Below are 19,584 nucleotides of genomic sequence, written 5' to 3'. Positions count from 1 at the left end.
GGCGGGGCGAGCTGAGGACACGGGTTTGTACGCGAGCGCTGATTGGCCGGGGGCGGGGCGGCGGGCGCTGATTGGCCGCGGTGTGCCGTCGCTGGCGTGAAGAGCCCGCCCGCCCCTCGCGCCGCAGCCCGCCCTCCGCCTCGGTCATGGTGCTGGCCCGCGGGCTGCTCGGCTACCGGACCCTAGCTACGCTGAGAGCCTCCTGCGCCCGTCGCGGCCTGGGTAGGTGGGCCGGGGCTGCCGCAGGGCCGGACAGGCCGGGGTGCCAAGGCGCTGGCCTGACAGGGGCCGGGGCCACGGTGACCGGCCCGCGGGGGCGAGGCGAGGCGAGCCGCCCGGCCGGCGGGTCCTGGCTGGCGTCGTAGCCGGGCTAACGGCGGTTAGGCCGGCCGCAATCCGTGAGGCGTTCCAGCGCGGGGCCCGCACCGGGCGGGCGGCGGGGAGCCGCTGGGGCCGCCGCGGCTGACGCTGTTTTTTATTGACACAGGATTTTAACCCCTAACTGACGTCGGCAGGCAAGCCGATTGGGGTCGAGAAAAGGCCACACAGCAGTTGAGTCAGACTTTGAGAGGGCTGAAGACAGAGTGGGGTAACTTGTCAGCTGGGGGTTGCTGAAGGATTTGTGCTAGGTAAGGAAATGGGTGTTCCAGGGACGCTCAGGAGCCCTGTCTTAGGACCCCTGGTTCCCCAAGGTCTGCCCGGCAGCCAGCGAGCGCCCCCATCCTCCTTGACTGCGGCGCCCCATACAAACCCCATTATTTCTAACGCCTGGGATGATGGAACTGTGCCTGAAGCCGCACAGAATGCTGTGTATATTCTCCACGAAGTGAATCACAGCTTTTCATGTGAGCTGTGGCCGGCAAGAAAAGCCTGGGGCAGAACTGGGTTCTGTGAGCTGTGGGACCCTTGCCCTCTTTGGGTCTCCTATACCCACCTCAAAAATGGGAGGCGATGGACGCCCTGACCTCCAAGGGCCTGCTCTTCCAGCTGTCAGATTCCATTTTCACTGTGTTACCTCTTGCTTTGTTGGAATATTTTGACTTTGATTTTGAAATCGCCTTTATTTCCTGATATCTTATCTGGCTGATGTAGCAATAGGGGCAGTGGGTTAAGCTGAGTCTTTGGAGCTGGCTAGCAGTTAGCTAAATGACCGCAGAGCCCTAGGTAGGGAGATGGAGCAGAAGGAAGCCATCCTTGGCCACTTCCAGATCTCACTGAGAGCAGTCAAGGTTCTGGAGTGCGCAGTGTGTCACCATTATTAAGGAAAGAGCTGGGTTTTTTCCATTTAGGGAACTCGTCAGAGCATCAGAGCTAAGAGTTTCTGTGTCAGGAGTCAGGCGGGTGGTGGAAGTGGGACTGTAGGGAATCAGCAAGAGTGTGGCTGCCCCGTTCAGAGGGGGCTCCAGCCCTTTGATGCCATGCAGAAGGAGGGATCCAGTTCAAGAGAAGCCCAACAAAATGTGTCTCAAGGCTTGGCCTTGACTCTGCTCTGTAGTCCTCCTGGAGCTCGGATGGCACGTATCGGGGCTAAGAGGAGGTGGCATAGCACAGAAACCTGATCATATGAAAATGTTTGTTTTGCCGAGCATGAAGAGAAGGGCCTGGAAAAAGCCCAGCTGGTTGTCAAAAGGAGGACTTAGCTACCTCTGTGTGATCCTTAACGCTGCAATTCAGGCAGTTCCCTGGCCATGGCAGATGAGCTTGAATTCTGCATCAGACGGCCCCCATGGACGTGGTCTATCAGTCTGTCGGTCGATGCTGCCTGCTCTCTGGATCCCTTTTTTTGGAGAGGTCCCATCCCAAGCACCTACCTACTCCAGAATTTCATGGCTGTCTTCTGTCCCCTTTTGCAGTTTTAATCCCTTTCACGCTAAGATTTAAAGTATTGTTGGGGGCTTTTGGGAATTTTTAGATTGAATAGGAGTTTCATTGTTGAAAACATTTTGGCACCTGTCTCCTGGGCGGAGGATGCTTTTTTGCCCCTCGGTCACTCCCAGCCCACCCTGGCAGCCTTCTTTGGCTCAGTTGGATGGTGATTCTGTATCATGCATACTCGAATCTAGAACAGTTGTGACCAGCTGTCCCATTTCTCAGGCCCCGGGTGGCTTTTGTGCATTATCCAAATTTCGAGTTCCTGCCATTCGAAAGTGGATATTGTTTACTTTTCTGGCTCGAGACCTGAGAAGGGCTGTGAGTAACTGCACAGGACTCAGGCTCTGTTAGCTTGCAGAGGCAGCCATGTGCCGAGGGAAAAGAGCCTGGCCTGGCGCTTTCATTCTTCATGGTGTTTCTCTGAATCAGGTGTGAACAACCCCAGAACTGGCAGTGGTCACATCTGATAAAGGTTTGAATCACAGGCACAGGCTGGCATTTGTGTCCTTTTAGAACCTTTGAAAAAGAAAATAGGGATCCTAAGTCTGAAAGAGCTGATTTCCACAATTATAAACATGAATTGTGTTCTCTGTTTTCCTTACGGATGTGGTTAAATGAGGCTATCCTCTTCTTTATCAAAGAACTTAGAAAACCTCATATTTGGAGGCTCACCACGTTGCATCCCTGAGATGTCACTTCCCCGGATGCCTGGACTGCTGGGCCAAGGGCTTGCTTTGAAGTCTCGGCCCAGCGTGGCCTCGTGTGGACGCTGACTGGAACCGCATTTTGTCTTCAGGTCCAGCCCTGCTGGGAATCTTTCTCCATCACACGGATTTAAGGAAGAGCTTGACCGTGGAGCAGGGCACGATGAAGGTTGAGTTACTGCCTGCTCTGACCGACAATTACATGTACCTGATCATCGATGATGACACCAAGGAGGCTGCCATTGTGGACCCGGTGCAGCCCCAGAAGGTGGGAGGCGAGGCCCCAGCACCAGTTCTTCATCTCCTGATGAGTTTGATAACCACAGTGCCCTTGCAACTTGGCCAAAGCTGAACAGAAATTAATCCATTTGGTTTTTGAAAAACAATTAAACTAGTGTCCAGCCACTCTGTTATAGGGGCAAAGGGCCAGTGAGAGGGGTGGAAGCGACCAAAGGCTTTGGAGTGGAGAGAAAAGGGCTCCTGTCTGTAGAGTCCCTGGGCAAGAGAAGTAGGAGCCCTTCTCAGCACTTTCTCCTCCTCCTCAGGGCTTTCTGCCCCTTAGTGCTGCCTCTAGGAGTGGCAGTCTCTGCTGGAGGGGCTTTGAGAGGTTGTGGGTGGGACTGAACTGCTGAACGGATCAAGGGAGAAAAAGCCTCCTTGTCACCCTGCTCTCCTGGAGCTGGGGCAAATCGGCAGGCTCCACTGGGCATCACCCTGCAGACTGATGAGCCAGTGCCGGGGTGTGACTGTGGCCTGTGTCCTGCCTCATGTTTGGTTGCAGGTTGTAGAAATGGTGAGGAAGCACGGTGTGAAGCTGACTACAGTGCTCACCACCCACCACCACTGGTAAGTGCTCCAGAGGCCGAACTTCTGTGCCAGCAGAGTTGCTTGGGCCTTAACAGCTATGCCGCGCACACCCCAAGGGGGAGTGTCCACCAGGTGGAGGGGGGTGGGGCGCTTGCAGGCTCCCAGGGGTCCCCCCACAGGTGGGAGCCTAGGGGCTCAGAGCCCTGGAAGCCCTTCTCCCCTCCACAGCTATGAGCTAAGGGTCAGCCCCAGTGGGGTTCTGACGGGGCTTCTGGGCGCTAGCCTCTGTGCTGCTGCCCTGTGTCCCTCAGGCCTGGTGATGGGGTCTGGTGACTTGGGGGCTCCAAGGGGAGAGGCTTATGCTGTATATCCTGTGGCCATGGGTGGACCTTTGGCAACATCTTTGAAAGCTCTTGTACTTGTGTGGTGGGAAATTGGCCTCGATGTCGGGGAATGAACTAGTCTAGACATTAGTGTTTTTGAAAATCAAGCAGTCATATTTGGAGAGGTTGCGTTTTTTTTGATATTTGAAGGCTAAAGGATGAAAAAAGTTCTTATATTTGGGTCTTAGGACTAGAGTTGCCTGCCCAAGGCCCTTGTGGGTTTTTGAAACTTTTGAGGCTGTTCAAAGCTAGGAAAAAAATGTTTATTTGGCTCTGAATTTTCTTTTCCAAATAACTGCCCAAGGGCAGCTAGTGTCTTTGAACCTGTTCCTATGGCATCTCTCGGAGCTTGGGGCGTGTGTTCGGGTAAAAGGACACCTTTCATCTTCTGTGTGGGAGTGTCACGTGGATGTGGTTGGCCAAAGTCTGCTAAGTGTTGGAAACTTGTTGGTTGATGTAACTAAGTCGCTGAGAATCTTTGGGGTTGTTTAGCCTCTGGGGTATCAGGTGTAACTTCCTGACTGATTTAGGCCCAAGGATCTGCAGTGGCTACTTAGCACAGCCGCTCCTTCTCTCAGGAACTCCGCCCCGTGTGGTGCTGAGGCGCCCTTACTCCTCTGGCCTCTGTCGGGCTGCGTTGGGGGGCTGCTTGGGGACTCCACCTCCCCAGCTTTTCACAGTGCGTGTCTCTCTCCCACGGCTTTTCCCACATTGTGATGCCTTATAAAACTAAACCAGGCCCCAAACTGAGCTCCAGGGTGTGGCCTGTGCCACCCTCCCACTTATAGGTGGCATTTTCGGGGGTCAGTGATGAGTGTGCTGAGTGCTTGGTGCCAGCCTGTGTGTATCAGCCCCCTGCAGGGCAGGGAGCAGAAGGCTGCCCTTTCTTATCTGTGAACCCTGCTGTTTCTGGGCCCGTAGGTGAATGTGTAGTGAGGAGCAGGTGTTCCCTGGTGATTGGAAAGCCCTCGCCTCATCCTGGAAAGGCTAATCTTCTGGGCTCAGGACACTCCCAGCCCTGCCCCGAGACCCTGGCAGGGCTTGCACTAGTGTATTTCTCGCCCCACAAGGCCGAGGCGTGGAGCTCTTCTCTTGACCCGAGAAGCGTGGGGAACTCCTGAATGAGTGTCCAGGAGGTGCCTCACTGCTGGCTGCACATTCGAGTCATGTGGGGAGGTCATTCCGAGCTGGCCTGTCCCTGGGTGGACAGATCCCCCTCTGGCAGCTGTGCATTGTTTTAGAAGACAGCTTTGTGATCTGCTCGGGGCAGTGGGTCTGTGAATCAGACCCACTGGTCTGTGAATCAGAATCACCTGAGGGCCTTTAAAACTCCTGGGCTGCGGGCTTGCCCAGGCCCACTGCATCAGGATGTGTGGGTGGGAGTCAGGCCTTGGCGCTGCTTACAGATCCTCAGGTGACTCTGATGCGCCCAAAGTCTGGGAACCACGGGCGTAGGGATTATCCAGGTGTTTGTGATTTGGTTCATCTGCTCCAGAAGCTTCTGCAGCAACACGGCAGGGGCACAGAAGTGCCTCTCTTGGGAATGGGGTGTCTGAGGACATTCTTTTTCAGTGGAGCCAAATGACAGACAAGAAGCGAGGATCCTGGGTTGGAAGATGCATTTCTCTTCTGAGAAACATAACTGGGAAAAATAAAAATGCCGTTTTGTCAGGGTGTAAAAGCAGGCAAACCCTCTTCGTATCAGTAGTAGCCCCAGCTCCCCTTTTCGACTTCAGGGACCACGCTGGCGGGAACGAGAAGCTGGTCAAGTTGGAGCCTGGGTTGAAGGTGTATGGGGGTGATGACCGGATCGGAGCCCTGACTCACAGGGTCACACACCTGTCCACACTGCAGGTGAGGAGTGAATGGAAGGGGCTCAACTGTGGCCTTGCTGGGCTCCAGGCCCTAGAGCCGCCTCCTGCTGGCTGTCCCCTCACTTACCCCAGGAACCCAGAGGGGCACTCAAGGGCTTAGCTGTGGAGACGACCTGGCCTGTGCATGGGTGGATGGGCTCTGGGGGCTGCCTGGGCCTGGATAGTCCCTTCTGTCGAGAGCATTGCAAGCAAATTAGCGTGCAAATGGTGACTGGCTGAGGGGAGAAGCTGTATGCATGGTTTTGAGACAACTGGGGACATTGAAATACGGACTCTACATGGGATCATATTTCACATCAGTGTTAAATTTCTTGGGTGTTGATGATAGTGAGGTTATATGGGAGGATGTCCTTTTCTCAGGAGATGTAGCGGAGTGTCTAGGGGCAGTGTGTCAGGATATGTGTGTGTGAACAGAGCAGGTGCCGCACAGGTGGGACCTGTTAGCATTTAGTGACCCAGGTAAAGGGCACACGGATTCATTGTCATTTTAGTTTTTGGTAGGTTTGAACGTTTTTGAAGTAAAGAGTGGGGTGGGGGGCGGAGGCAGAGAAGGGAAACAAAACAAAAGGCCAGGCATCTAAGAAGGAAAAGTGTCTTTTCTGGCAAGACGCCTGGTTCAGATTTGGCCTGGTTTTGAGGAGAAAACAAAATCAGCCCTTTGGTTTACATACCAGCAAACACCGGCTTCCAGGGGGTCCCTGCATCTGGGGTACCCTCAAGGACTGGGTCCTGTGGTCACCAGCAAGACCCATGACTTGCTCAGTGGAGCAGTGGCTGTGGAAGCCCACCCGCCCTTAATGGCACCTCCTGCTGTGGGGCGGGCCTGGGGTCTGGGAGAATCTGTGAGCCTTAGGACAGGCTCCCCACATGCAGGGAGCACAGGCCAGCGTGTGCTCTGTTTAAGGTGGGGTCTCTCAACGTCAAGTGCCTGTCGACGCCATGTCACACTTCCGGACACATCTGCTACTTTGTGAGCAAACCCAACAGTCCCGAGCCCCCCGTGGTGTTCACAGGTGAGTATTCAGGTGTTTGAGCTGGGGGGTCTGGCGTTCTTTGCAAAGACTCTCTTGGTGTAGGGATGGCTTTGCACACCTTTGGGCAGAGCAGCAGAGCATCTCCTGCCAGGCAGACTGTGCTGGGCTCTGTGAGGAGGACCACAGCCCTCAGGGTAGAGCTTGGGACTCGGCTTCAAACACATCCAGGGTACAGGCAGCCATGGTGCGAACATGGTGGGGGTGCTACCTCCTGGCGGGGCTGGCCCGAATGCGCCCCTCTGATCCTGGTCATCGCTGTCAGGTGCATGGGGACAAGCCTTTTCTTGAGAGACTCTGCCTGGTGGGGGTGCAGTCCCAGCCCCCACTACCTCCAGCAGCAGACAGGTGGGCAAGTGGGGGGCCAAGGGAGACCCCAAATGGAGCCGGTCAGACCCGCCTTGTGTGGGGCCTGATTGGTGCTGGGCGCTGCCCCATCCTTCCACGGGCTGTGAGCTGAGTGGGTCTGGCAAAAGCCAGCCCCAGGTCAGGGTGTCGCACACGGTGGCCCAAAGAGCTTGGAAGGTGGTGGTGAAGCCCCACCAGCATCGGGCTGTGCGAGTGGCTCTCGGTTGGGGCGAGCAGGCCTTTCCAGCAATTGGAGGTGTTTCTCCTTTTGAGAGGAAATGGAAGAATCTTGATGGTTGTTGGGGAACCTGTGAAGCGGAGCGGCCGTGTGACGGTGGGTGTTCAGGGCAGTGTGAGCCAGTGGCCGTGGATGGGCACAGAGCAGGCCTCTCTGCCCCCTTAGCTTGTTTAACGAGTATAAGCAGTTTTCAGTCTGAGTCTTCCCCAGTTATGTAACAATTATGATATTATAACTGCAGTGAAAGTTTGTTTAAAAATACAACAGTTGAAGCAGTGTGGGCTCCTGGAGTGGGGAAAGGGTGTCGATGGGAAAGCCACATGAGGTCAGGGGTGGGGACGCTAGCATGAAGGGAGACACAGGCCGAATGAGGGGTCACAGGGCCTCTGGACTGTCCCTGCAGCTTGTCTGTAAATCCAAAATTATTTCCAAATCTATTATGTTTATTTTTAAAAATACAGTCATTTTCAGGGTCTTCGCTGCAGTAGCAGGATGTGTGGGCTCTGAGCCAACTGCTGAGTGTGGGCCACGGGCCCCTGGGCATGTTGTGGGAGCCCCTGGCCTCCCGATGGGCCTCGGCAAACAGCGCTTTGGGGCAGGTGGGCCGGCTGCCTGCACGAGGTGTGACCCCCTCTCTTAAGCACAGTTTCTCCTGCGTCAATGGTGGGTGTGGGGTCTCCCCCACTGGGTGGTTGTGGGTGTGAGGTGAGGGGTGTGGAACCAGCGCTGGGCCCGGTGAACTCTCACAACTGCGCTCCTGTCCCTGCCCTGCTGCCCGGCCCCTGGGTGTCTGTCTGCCCCCCGGCAGGGCCTGGGGTTGTGCGGGCCCGTGGCGCTGGCCCCCTTGGACCGCACTCATGTTAGAAGCTGAGTGCCGGCTGTGGAAGGTGTAGAGGGCTGGTTACCGCCAGGCAGGCCCTGGACCGTGTCCTGCACGTGCTGTTCTCTAGTCCGCATGACAGCGGCCGGCAGGGGAGCGTGTTGTCTAATTGGTAGCTTTTATAATAGGTGAGAGTCACACAGGGTCCTCAGTGGTGAAGCTGAGCTGTCTGGGGCATCAGCAGTGAGGACCAGGGGAGCAGGGCAGTCCAGCAGGGCCCTAGCTGGCCTCTGTGTGCACGGCTGAGGAACCTGCAGCGTCCAGAGGTGAGGTGACTGGCAGCTCCAGGCCTCGAGCTTGGATGTGAGTGACCCATAGCCCCGCTCCCTTCTCCTCTGGGGTGAGCTGAACAAAGGGAAAAGGATGCAAGCAGAGGAGGTGACAGCCCAGAGAAGGGTGTGCATGTGGCCCTGGGACGTGGTGGGCAGGACTGGGCACCCACAGAGCAGGGGAGGAAGATGGGATGGCTGTCTGGAGGGGCAGGCCTGGAGCAGGGTGCTGTGATGGCACTAGCGGGTTGTCTGTGTTTGAGAGGTCAGGATCTGGGACCTCAGATTTGGGAACTCATGGCAGCGAGCGCCAGGAGCAGCTCAGGTGGCGGCGGTGGGGAAATGGAGGCTGAAGTCGATGCTAGAACCATGGCCCAGTGTGCAGGGAGGAGAGGCAAGGCTGGCTCTGCAGAGCCTGGGGTTGGGGCAGCCTGCGTAGGGGAGGGACGCCTCCAGGCACTCTTAGCAGCTGGTGGTGAAGGTTGAGAGCAGACAGCGAGAGGCTGGGGGTGCAGGTGAATGGTGGTCCCACTGCCAGGGAGAGACGTGGGGAACCCCGGGTCTCTCAGTGTCCTTCTGGTTGAGGACATGGCCCCATGGAGGAGGCCCAGGCTGGCTCCCCAGCCCCTGTGGCAGGAGGCCCATGAAATTCCGGTGTGTAAACAGCAGGTACTGCTGGTCCCTGGAGGGAGGACCAGATCCCCCCAGCCTACTGTGCCTGCTCACGGCCTGTCCTCCTCTGGGCGCTCCTTGGCCTCTCACTGGTGCCCAGACACAAGGTTGAGGGGTACTTCAGGGCATAGCCCCAGTCCTGCGTGTTGAGGCTTTGCTCATGGGCTACCCAACTCATCTGTGGTCTTGTTCTGAGGGGACAGTGCTGCACCATGGCCACTGGGTGGGCCTTGGCTCCTGCCTGGCCTGGCCTGGAGCTCCCTGGGAAGAGGCCTGGCAAACGCTGGTGGAGGGGGATTGTTGCTCCCTATTGTGGGGTCCCAGGCCCTCCCCGACCCAGGGGCCTGGATAACAAATGTGCCGTGGGTGTCCGCTGGGCATGAAGCCCGTTCTCAGGGAAGAGCCTTGGGGGAGGGAAGCAGCACGTGGAGACCGGGTGGGTATCAGGTGGGGGGAGGGCTGCGGCAGGAAGGGGGCAAGTCTGGGAGGTGGCAGGTCCGTGTCTCAAGGGCCCCTGGGGGCTGTGGTCCCGCGTGAGGGGCTCCTGGAGGGTCCAGGCAAGATCATGGGGGTCTTACAGAATGGTGCTGGCTGTCGGGAGTAAGGGAAGTCACAGGAAGGTCTGGCCTGGGAGGGGGCTGCTGGATGGGTGGGGGAAAGGGCTGGGTTTTGGGGGTTCTCAGAGCTATGGCTGATAGAACTGGGCAGTGAAGGGAGCAGCCAGGGTGACCCTAAGGTTTGGGTCTGAACAGCTGTTTGGGGCCTGGTGGTGCCAGTTAGTGCAACTTGAGGGAAAAGGTTTGGGAAGGGTGGAAACCAGTACTCGTGGGTCGTCCCTGGGCCCTGTCGGGGTGGAGGTCAGGTCTGGGGCTGTGGCCCGGTCAGCACAGGGGTCAGAGCGGAGCCCCGGCCCTCGAGGGGGCGTGCACTGCTGACAGCCCCTCCAGCTCCACGCTGTTCTGTCTTGCAGGCGACACATTGTTTGTGGCTGGCTGCGGGAAGTTCTACGAGGGGACAGCGGATGAGATGTACAAAGCCCTGCTCGAGGTCCTGGGCCGGCTCCCTCCAGACACGGTAGGCGGTGCCCCACCCGCCACCCGCTCGCTCGCCGGGTGGTGGGAGGACCCTGCTGGCTCCCCCCATTGGGGTCTCCCCTGCATCTTGGGAGGAGCAGGAGGGTAGAGGCATTGCTTCTGGAAGTGTGTTTTTTCTTTAAGCATACTTTTCATTGTCATTTAACATACACGCAAGACGTGTCCTTGTCCTGAGGGACGTCTCGTGGGTGCTGCCCCCAGGACCAGCCAGGTCCCTCACACCCATCTCTGAGGGGCTAGAGGGCGAGTTAACGAGTCTCCTCAGAGCTGGCGGGCTTGGCTTTTTCCCCAGAGAGTGTTCTGTGGCCACGAATACACCATCAACAACCTCAAGTTTGCTCGCCACGTGGAGCCCAGCAACGCCGCCATCCAGGAGAAACTGGCCTGGGCCAAGGTGAGCGTGATGCACTCGGGCGCGTCCTAGGGTCAGGCACGGTGCTGCCACTTTCCCAGGAGCACGGAGCTCACGGTGCCCGCTTCAGAGTGGGCAGAAAGTGCTCCTCCAGGCAGTGGGCGAGGCGGGGTTTAGACAGCCCAGCTTGGAGCAAGAAGCCCTGGTTGTCTGCTTAAGATCCTTTCTGACTCTGTGGGTCCGGGCTGGGCCTGGGATACTGCATTTTCAACAAATGCCCAGGTGAGACCGAAGCAGCAGGTCCCAGCCCCTCCCTGCTGTCTGTGGGCAGTGGATTCACCCTGGAGGCTGCTTGTCTGAAAGGCATTTATTTCAAACACGGCCTCCAACATGCCCCGTGGCTCGGCCCAGGGGTTGGCGTGTTGTCCTGGAGGCATCTTCTGAGGGGGGGTTTGTAAACGCTGCTGCAGGCAGCTGGGCTGAGGACGTTCTCCTGGACTCAGGTGTCTGTGTTCCCTCTTCAGTCACTGAGAAATGGTGTTGATAAGAAACGCACACACCTGGGAGTCCTCAGGTGCTGGGCTCCCTTCTGCTGAGTTCAGTGAGGAATGGTCTCATAGTTTTGTTTCTTTCATAAGTCACCTGTTTTTGTCAAGCATCTTTATCAATTTTGCGAGGTGGGCTTGCAAAATAATACTTATAAAAATTCAGACACTACCGTAATAGGTTGATAAATATTATTCCTTTTTTTTTTTTTTTTACAATGTGCACCTAAGAATACTTAATATAAAAAACTCATCCTGTGTGTTGTTTTGTGGCTTCCTTGTCACTTAATAATGGGTCTTAGTGCTCTTTCCATAGCAGTCCAAACATATTGAGCTTATTCTTTTCATGGTTATCTGCTTGAGGGTAATTTACATACAATAAAACATACCTGTTTTAAGTGAGCATTATACAGTTTGAATTTTGACAGTATATGCTCCTGTGTCAGCCCCACTACAATCAAGATAGAGAACATTTCCCCTATCGTAGAAGGTTCCTTGCCCCTCCCCATTCAGTCCCCAACTACTGATCTGCTTTCTGTCATTATAAATTACTCTTCTCTAGATTTTCATATAAACAGAATCACACAACATTACTCTGTTGTGTCTGACTCTTTTTGCTCAGCATGTTTTCGAGATTTTTTTTTTTTAATTTCTGAGTAGTATCTCATATGGACATACTACAATTTGTTTATCCACTCACCTGGATGGACTCTTGGGTAGTTCCCAGTTTTTTGCTATTTTAAATAAAATTACTGTGAACGTTTGTGTGCAGGTCTTTGTGTGGACACATGTTTTCATTGCTTGTGGGAACATACCTAAGAGTGTAATTGCTGGGTTGTGTGGTAAGTGTATGTTTAACTTTTAAGAAACTACTACCAAACTTTTCCAATTAGTTGTACCATTTGGCATCCTCACTAGCAATGCGTGAGTTCCAGTAGATCCACATGCTCACCAACGCTTGGTATTGCTGATCTTTTAAATTTTAGCCATTCTAATAGGTGTGTCGTGGTAGCTTGTAGTTTTTAAGTTTCCATTTCTCTGATGGCTAATGATACTGAGTGTCCTTTCATGTACCTATTGGTCCTTTACATGTCTTCTTTTGTGAAGTATATGTTCAAGTCTTTTTTTCCATTTTAAAAACTCAGTTGTCTTCTGAGTTGTGAGAATTCCTTATACATTCTGGAAACAAGTCTTTGTCAGATATATATCTCAAATATTTTATCCCAGTTTGTGGCTTGCCTTTCCATTTTCTTAACAGTGTCTTTCAAAGAATAAAAGTTTATACTTTTGGTGAAGTTTAGTTTATTAATATTTTCTTTTATGCTTTTTGTGTCCTAAGAAATCTTTGCATACCCCTACATCACAAAGACTTTGTCCTCTGTTTTCTCCTAGCAGTTGTATAGTCTTAGCTTTTATGTTTATATAAATTTATGTTTAGGTCAGTGATCCACTTCAAGTTAATGTTTGTGGTGTAAGGTAAGGGTAGAAGTTCACTTTTTTGCATATTGACATCTAGTTGCTCAGCACCATTAGATGAAAAGACTTTCCTTTCTTCATTGGATGACCTTGGCATCTTTACTGAATAAAATGGACCATGTGGGCATGAATCTACTTCTGGACTCTATTCTGTTCCATTGATCTACATGACTTATTCTTGCGTCAGTAGTACTGTCCTGATCACTGTAGCTTATGGTAAATCTAAGAATCAGGTAGTATAAATCCTCTAACTTTATTCCTTTTTGAAATTCATTTTGGCTCTTCTAAGTCCTTTACATTTTCATATAAATTTTAGGATCATCTTGTTAATTTCTACAAAAAGCTTGGCTTTTTTTTTTTAATTTAAAAAAATTTATATTTATTTTTGGCTGTGTTGGGTCTTCGTTTCTGTGCAAGGGCTTTCTCTAGTTGCGGCAAGCGGGAGCCACTCTTCATCGCGGTGCGCGGGCCTCTCACTGTCGCGGCCTCTCTTGTTGCGGAGCACAAGCTCCAGACGCGCAGGCTCAGTAGTTGTGGCTCAAGGGCCTAGTTGCTCCGCAGCATGTGGGATCTTCCCGGACCAGGGCTTGAACCCGTGTCCCCTGCATTGGCAGGCAGATTCTCAACCACTGCGCCACCAGGGAAGCCCCAGCTTGGCTTTTGATTGTGTTGTAACAAAAGATTTGGAGAGACTTGAGATCCTAACGATATGGCGTCTTTCCATAAATATGATATAGCCTTACATTTATTAAGGTCTTTAGTTTTTCTCAGCAGTATTTTGTAATTTTCAGTGTTAAAGATCTTGCACATACTGTTAAATGTATCCCTAAATACTTCATGGTTTTAGATTTTATTGTAAATGATTATTGATAGTCTTCAGAAATACAATTGATTTTTGTATTTTGACCTTGTTTCCTTGTGACCTTGCTTAACTCACTTAGTCTAGCATCTTTTTCATAGGTTCCTTAGCACACAATCATGCCATCAACGTTAAGATAGTTTTATTTCTTCCTTTCCAGTCTATATGCCTTTTAATTATTTTTCTTGCCTTGTTGCACTGGCTAAGATCTTTAGGACAGTGTTAAGTAGACATGGTGAGAGTGGACACCTTTGGCTTGTTCCCAGTCTTAGGGGGAAAGCATTCAGTCTTTCACCATTAAGTATGATATTAGCTGTGAGTTTTTTGTAAGTCTTCTTTATCAAGTTGTTGAAGTTCACATACATTCCTGGTTTTCTGAGAGTTTTTGTCATGAGTGGGTGTTGAATTTTGTCAAATGATTTTTCATCTATTATGTAATCATACATTTTTTTCTCCCTTACTCTGTTAATGTGGTGAAGTTTTTCACTTGGTTTCAAATGTTAAACCAACCTTGCTTTCTGGATAAACCTTAGTCGTGTCTATTTTTGTGTCTGTGTTCATAAGGGATATTGGTCTGTAGTTTTATTTTCTTGTAATGCCTTTGTCTAATATCAGGGTAACGCTGGCCTCATAAAATGAGTTGGAAGTGCTTCCTCCTATTTTCTGAAAGAGTTTTTCTATGATAGTTATTATTTCTTCCTTTAGTGATTGTTAGAATTCACTGACATAGCCTTCTGGACATTGAATTCTTTTTTGTGGAAAGATTTTTTTGTTATGAATTAATGTCTTTAATTTGTGTGGGGCTGTTAGATTTTTATATTTTCTTGAGTCAGTTTTGTTAGCAACTAGTATCTTGCAAGGAATTTGTCCATTTCATCAAGGTTTTCAAATTTACTGGCATAGTTTTCATAGTTTCCCTTTTTATTATCAAGCTTGTTGAGGTTTAGTTCACATGTAATAAATTGCATCCATTTAAAGTGAACAATTGAGTGAATTTTGACAGACGTATATACCAATTAAACAACTCCCACTATATTTAAGATACATAACATTTCCATCACCCCCCCAAAACTTCCTCATGCCTCATTTTCTCTGCCCTGCTCCAGTATGCCACTAGAACTTAGTTCACATTTTCTAGAATTTCATATAAATGGAACTATACAGTATGTATTCTTTCATCTTTTTTTTACTCAGCAGAATGATTTTGAGATTCATTCATGTTGCTGCATGTATCAGTTCATTCCTTTTCACTGCCAGGTAGTATTCCTTTGTTTGGATATTACCACATTTTGTTTATCCATTCACCTGTCGATAGACATTTGTGTTTCTAGTTATTGGCCATTGTGAATAAAGCTGCTATGAACGTTTGTGTACAAGTCTTCGTGTGACACATGTTTTAATTACTCTTGAGTAAATATCTAGGAGTGGAACAGCTGGGTTGTATTAGGTGTATGTATTAAGTCGAAACTTGTTCAGTCTTTTTTAAAATTTATTTTATTTTTTTATTTTTGGCTGCATTGGGTCTTTAGTTGCAGCATGCAGGATCTTTGCGGCACGTGGGATCTTTCATTGCGGCACGCGGGATCTTTCATTGCAGTGCACGGGCTTCTCTCTAGTTGTGGCGTGCAGGTTTTATCTCTGTAGTTGTGGCGCACGGGCTTCAGAGCATGTGGGCTCTGTAGTTCACGGCATGTGGGGCTCTCTAGTTGAGGCGCGTGGGCTCAGTAGTTGTGGCGCCTGGGCTTAGTTGCCCCATGGCATGTGAGATCTTAGTTCCCTGACCAGGGATCAAACCCACGTCCCCTGCATTGCAGGACGGATTCTTTACCACTGGACCACCAGGGAAGTCCCAAGTCGAAACTTGTAAAGAAACTGCCAAGCTGTTTTCTAAGCGACTGTATTGTTTTACATTCCCACCAGCAAAGTATGAGAGTTCCAGGTGTTCCACGTCCTCACCAACACTTGGTATTGTCTGTCTTTTTAATTTTAGTCATTTTAATGGGTGTGTAGTAGTATTTCATTATGGTTTTAATTTGCATTTCCCTAGTGCCTAATAATGTTGAACATCTTTCCATGTGCCTGTTGGCCATTTTGTGAAGAGTTTGTTCAGATTTTTTGCCTATTTAAAAAACTGGATTGTCTTCTTATTGTTGAATAATAAGTTTTTTTTTTTAAAGTATATTCTAGGTACAAGTCCTTTTTCAGATATGTGTATTGTGAATAGTTTCTCCCATTCTGTGACTTGCCTTTTGTTTTCTCAACAGTGTCTTTTGAAGAGCAAACATTTTAAATTCTGATGAAGTCCAGCATATTAATTTTCTTTTGTGGTTCATACTTTTTATCTCCCATCTAAAAAATCTTCACTTTTGCCAAGGTCAAAAAAACCTCCTGTGTTTTCTTTTGGAACCTTTATAGTTTTAGCTTTTATTTTAGATCAGTATGATTTAAACCGCCAACCCCCCCGCCGCCCACCGCCAATATTTGTTGGATCTGTAGTGATTGCCCCTCTTTCATTTCTGATGTTGGCAATTTTTTTCATTGTTCTTATCAATTTTGTTGATCTTTTAAAAGCACAACTTTTGCCTTAATTTTCTTTGTTTTTCCATTGCACTGATTTCTGTTCTTAAAAAGATAAAGTTTAAAAAATTCTTTCCTTCTACTTACTTTGGATTTGCTTTGCTCTTCTTTTTATAGATTCTTAGTATGGAACCCAAGGTCATTGATTTTATTTTTTATTATTTAATAAAAATAATTATTTTTATAATTATTAGCTTAGTTGCTCCACGGCATGTGGGATCTTCCCAGACCAGGGCTCAAACCCACGTCCCCTGCATTGGCAGGCGAATTCTTAACCACTGTGCCACCAGGGAAGTCCCGGTCATTGATTTTAGATCTTTCTTCTTTTCTAATATAAGCACTTAAAAGCTAAAAACTTACCCCCAAGTACTGCTTTAGCAGCACAAATTTTGACATGCTTTATTTTCATTATCTTCAATTTGAAATATTTTAAGATATCCCTTGTGATTTCTTCTTTGACACATAGGTTATACTGAACTGTGTTAAACTTTTTTTTAGCCTTTTCAACTTTTTATTATGAAAATTTTCACACATACAGAAAAGATGAAAGAATTTCATAGTGAACAGTCATATACCCAACACCTTTCTAGTAACATTTTACTAATTTTATCGCTGCCTATTTACCCATCTTACTTTCCTTCTTTTTAATAAGTAAAACATACTAATGTGTGGACGTCAACCGTAAATCATTTTACCAATCCAATTAGGGAGAACAGTTAGAGTTTCTAACATTTTTGCTCTTATAAACTGTGCTACAGTGAACAACATCCTCAAATGTAAGTCTTTACATTTGTGTGCTTCATACTTCTGTAGGAAAAGTCTCTGCATGTTAACGCTCATCTTAATAGATAATCCAAAAGGTTATGACAGTTTACACTCCCCCAACTGTGCCTACAAGGACCTGTTTTAAAATTATCCTTAGAATAGTTCAGTTGTTTTCTTCCTTCATAAAAGGTGGAGGAAGATTTCTTAGGAGGAGTGAGAATGTCGGAGGAAGTGCAGGGAATATTATAAAACATTCTATGCTTGTTTTCACCAGAAGGGAAAGTTCAGAGATTAGCAATAAGCCTTCATCTTTTAAAAAAATAATTAATTAATTAATTTTTTGGCTGCGTTGGGTCTTCATTGCTGCACGGGCTTTCTCTACCTGCGGCGAGTGGGGACTACTCTTCATTGTGGTGCACAGGCTTCTCATTGTGGTGGCTTCTCTTGTGGAGCGTGGGCTCTAGGCACATGGGCTTCAGTAGTTGTGGCACGCAGGCTCAGTAGTTGTGGCTCGCGGGCTCTAGAGCGCAGGGTCAATAGCTGTGGTGCACGGGCTTAGTTATTCCGCAGCATGTGGGATCTTCCCGGACCAGGGCTCAAATCCGTGTCCCCTGCATTGGCAGGCGGATTCTTAACCACTGCACCACCAGGGAAGTCCCTAAGCCTTCATCTTGACCTCCCACCAGACTCCAACTTGACTCACCTCCAGCGGTTAAAGGATTACTTCTCGATGCCACTGCTCAGTGTGGGTGGGATCAGGACCTTTGGGTCTGAGGGCCCCTGATGGTCAGGAAGCCTGGGTGTGGGTGCTGACAATGGCTGTCCACTCACTGGCCCTGTGGCCCTCAAGGTGAGCCCAGCAGTAGCAGGGCAGGGGCTGCGGGCAGGGTGGAGACCCCCAGCTGTTAACTCTGACCTCCTTCCTGTAGGCATTTCTATAGGAGTGAACAGTTGGCCAGATGTCCCAGTATGCGTCTTCTCTCCGCCTGCCCTGGTCAGTGTTGATTAGAAGCAAGGCCGTCCTGGTCCTGAGTGGAGGAGGTGACGAGCTGCCTGAACACCCTGTGATGACACCTGCCCTCTGGGGGGCTGTCACCGCAGGGGAGGGACCCCGGGAACCTGTTGCCTCGCTGTTCTTCCTGGCAGTGAGGTGCTCACGACCCACATGCTGTCTTGGGGGTGGGGCTATGTTTTCTTCTTTTCTGTCTTCTGCATTTTTGCTAGTTATGACTTCTGTATTAATGAAAAGAAAGCTCCTTGTGCCCCTGCACCTCCAAGACAGCAAGGGAAGGAGAGAGGGTTGTTGGTGGCAGCTGGAGCACTCACATCTCCTCTCCACGGGCAGGGAAGGGCCTGTCCTGGTGCTGACCCACTGCTCACTTTATCTTCTCAGTCGGACGACATTGGAAGACCATTAGGAGGCTTTTTGAAGTGTCACCTTTAGAAGTTTTCGCATTAAAGGGACCCACTTTTCTTGCAGGAGAAGTACAGCATCGGGGAGCCCACGGTGCCATCCACCATCGCAGAGGAGTTCACCTACAACCCATTCATGAGAGTGAGGTGAGGGAGCGGTGGGTCCCATGCTGTCCTTGGGCATCTCCGCCTCCACCACCCCGACTCCTGAAGAGCCCGGGTGGGAGAGGAGGCTGCCCTGAAATCTCTGTTTAAAGTGTAGCCAAAGAATGACACACTTCTTCTTAAAGGGGGACGCTTTTCTTGGCGCCCTGGCTAGGGTGTAGGGTCCTTTCTGACCCTGGAGTCTGGATCCATAGGTGGACGAGACTTGTGCTTGGGGAGCCTCTAGGCGCTGGGCAGTGCCGGATGCCAGCGTGGAGTTGGTGTCCCCGCTTACCGGGTCACCAGCAGGACTGGCTCGGCCAGCATGTTTCCCACAGTTAGAAACACCTGAGTTGGCCGTTGGCTGTCGCACTTCATTTTTAAGAACGCCCCGCCTCCTACAGGCTCTTTTTCTTCCCCGGTGCCCTGGGAGGGGCGGTGGGCCCGCGGGCGCGGGGTGCGGCCTGCAGCCTGGTGCTTGGCTTCCGCAGGGAGAAGACTGTGCAGCAGCACGCAGGTGAGATGGACCCTGTGACCACCATGAGGGCCATCCGCAAAGAAAAGGACCAGTTCAAGGTGCCGCGGGACTGAGGTGGCCACGGGGCCTGGGTGTCCAAGGCTGCTGCTGTGGCCACCTTCAACCACATCTGGGTATTCAGGTGTGTTAGGTGAATTTCTGGCTAGGAGTGCAAGAAATTCAGTCTCAGTTTAATTTTAAATTAATTTCAGAGCACTTTGCTTGTGTTATCAAATGTTCTAATGCATATTTATAAGAGAAGTTTAGAAAGTGTTTATTCCCGGAAGCTCTGCTTGCAGACTGTGTGTTGTCTCCAGCCTTTCCACGGGGCCCCCATAGTTGCCGTGTGAGCCCCCATATGATGCCCCAGTAAGAGTCGTACCCGCCCTGCCCCCGGTGAGGCCGGCACGCCCTGGTTGTCATTCCTCGAAGTCCATGCTTACCAGAAGAAGGCCCCTGGGAGAGGCACACTCCCCTTACCTGGCATCGTCCCCTCCCTCCCCTCTCCCCTCCCCCAGCTACCTCTAGAGGAAGTCATCCTCTCATGTTTGATGACATCATCATGTCCTCGTGTCTGTGTTGATGTGCAGTGGAATTCCAGGGCTGGGGCAGGCCTGGAGCACCTACCTGGGCTGGGGTGATGCTGAAGAGCTGCCTCCATTGTGGGGCTGGGTCTGGGGGCTCGGGCGGGGAGAGTACAGGCTGGGAGGCTGTGGCATGTGGTACCCGAGGAGCTCCAAGCTCTGCACACCCGTCCCTGTAAA

At 50.7% G+C, this 19,584-nt stretch overlaps 1 protein-coding gene across 2 annotated transcripts; it reads left to right on the top strand.

Annotated features, from left to right (window-relative positions):
• The first annotated feature begins 84 nt into the window (after positions 1-84).
• HAGH (hydroxyacylglutathione hydrolase) lies at positions 85-19,106 on the top strand. Of its 2 annotated transcripts, XM_059897283.1 has the most exons (9): positions 92-222; positions 2,669-2,844; positions 3,358-3,422; positions 5,503-5,620; positions 6,545-6,653; positions 10,049-10,152; positions 10,465-10,566; positions 18,227-18,306; positions 18,795-19,106. In XM_059897283.1, the coding sequence occupies exons 1-9, from the start codon at positions 147-149 to the stop codon at positions 18,892-18,894; spliced, it is 930 nt and encodes a 309-aa protein (XP_059753266.1). In that variant the 5' UTR covers positions 92-146; the 3' UTR covers positions 18,895-19,106. The 2 variants fall into 2 exon arrangements, with proteins under 2 accessions (XP_059753267.1, XP_059753266.1); XM_059897284.1 differs by lacking the exon at positions 6,545-6,653 and having other exon boundaries at positions 85-222; positions 18,795-18,885.
• Positions 19,107-19,584: the final 478 nt, after the last annotated feature.

Source organism: Balaenoptera ricei, chromosome 15, assembly GCF_028023285.1.
Source record: "Balaenoptera ricei isolate mBalRic1 chromosome 15, mBalRic1.hap2, whole genome shotgun sequence".
Classification (NCBI taxonomy): Eukaryota; Metazoa; Chordata; class Mammalia; order Artiodactyla; family Balaenopteridae; genus Balaenoptera; species Balaenoptera ricei.
Note: the sequence above shows the minus strand (reverse complement) of the source record. Positions and strands in the feature narration are given on the sequence as shown.

Excerpts from the sequence above, each read along its gene's own strand:
- HAGH (XM_059897283.1), top strand. The coding sequence starts at position 147 with ATGGTGCTGGCCCGCGGGCTGCTCGGCTACCGGACCCTAGCTACGCTG. Across the intron at positions 223-2,668 it reads CTGCGCCCGTCGCGGCCTGG|GTCCAGCCCTGCTGGGAATC; the intron begins GTAGGTGGGCCG and ends TTTTGTCTTCAG. Across the intron at positions 6,654-10,048 it reads GCCCCCCGTGGTGTTCACAG|GCGACACATTGTTTGTGGCT; the intron begins GTGAGTATTCAG and ends TCTGTCTTGCAG.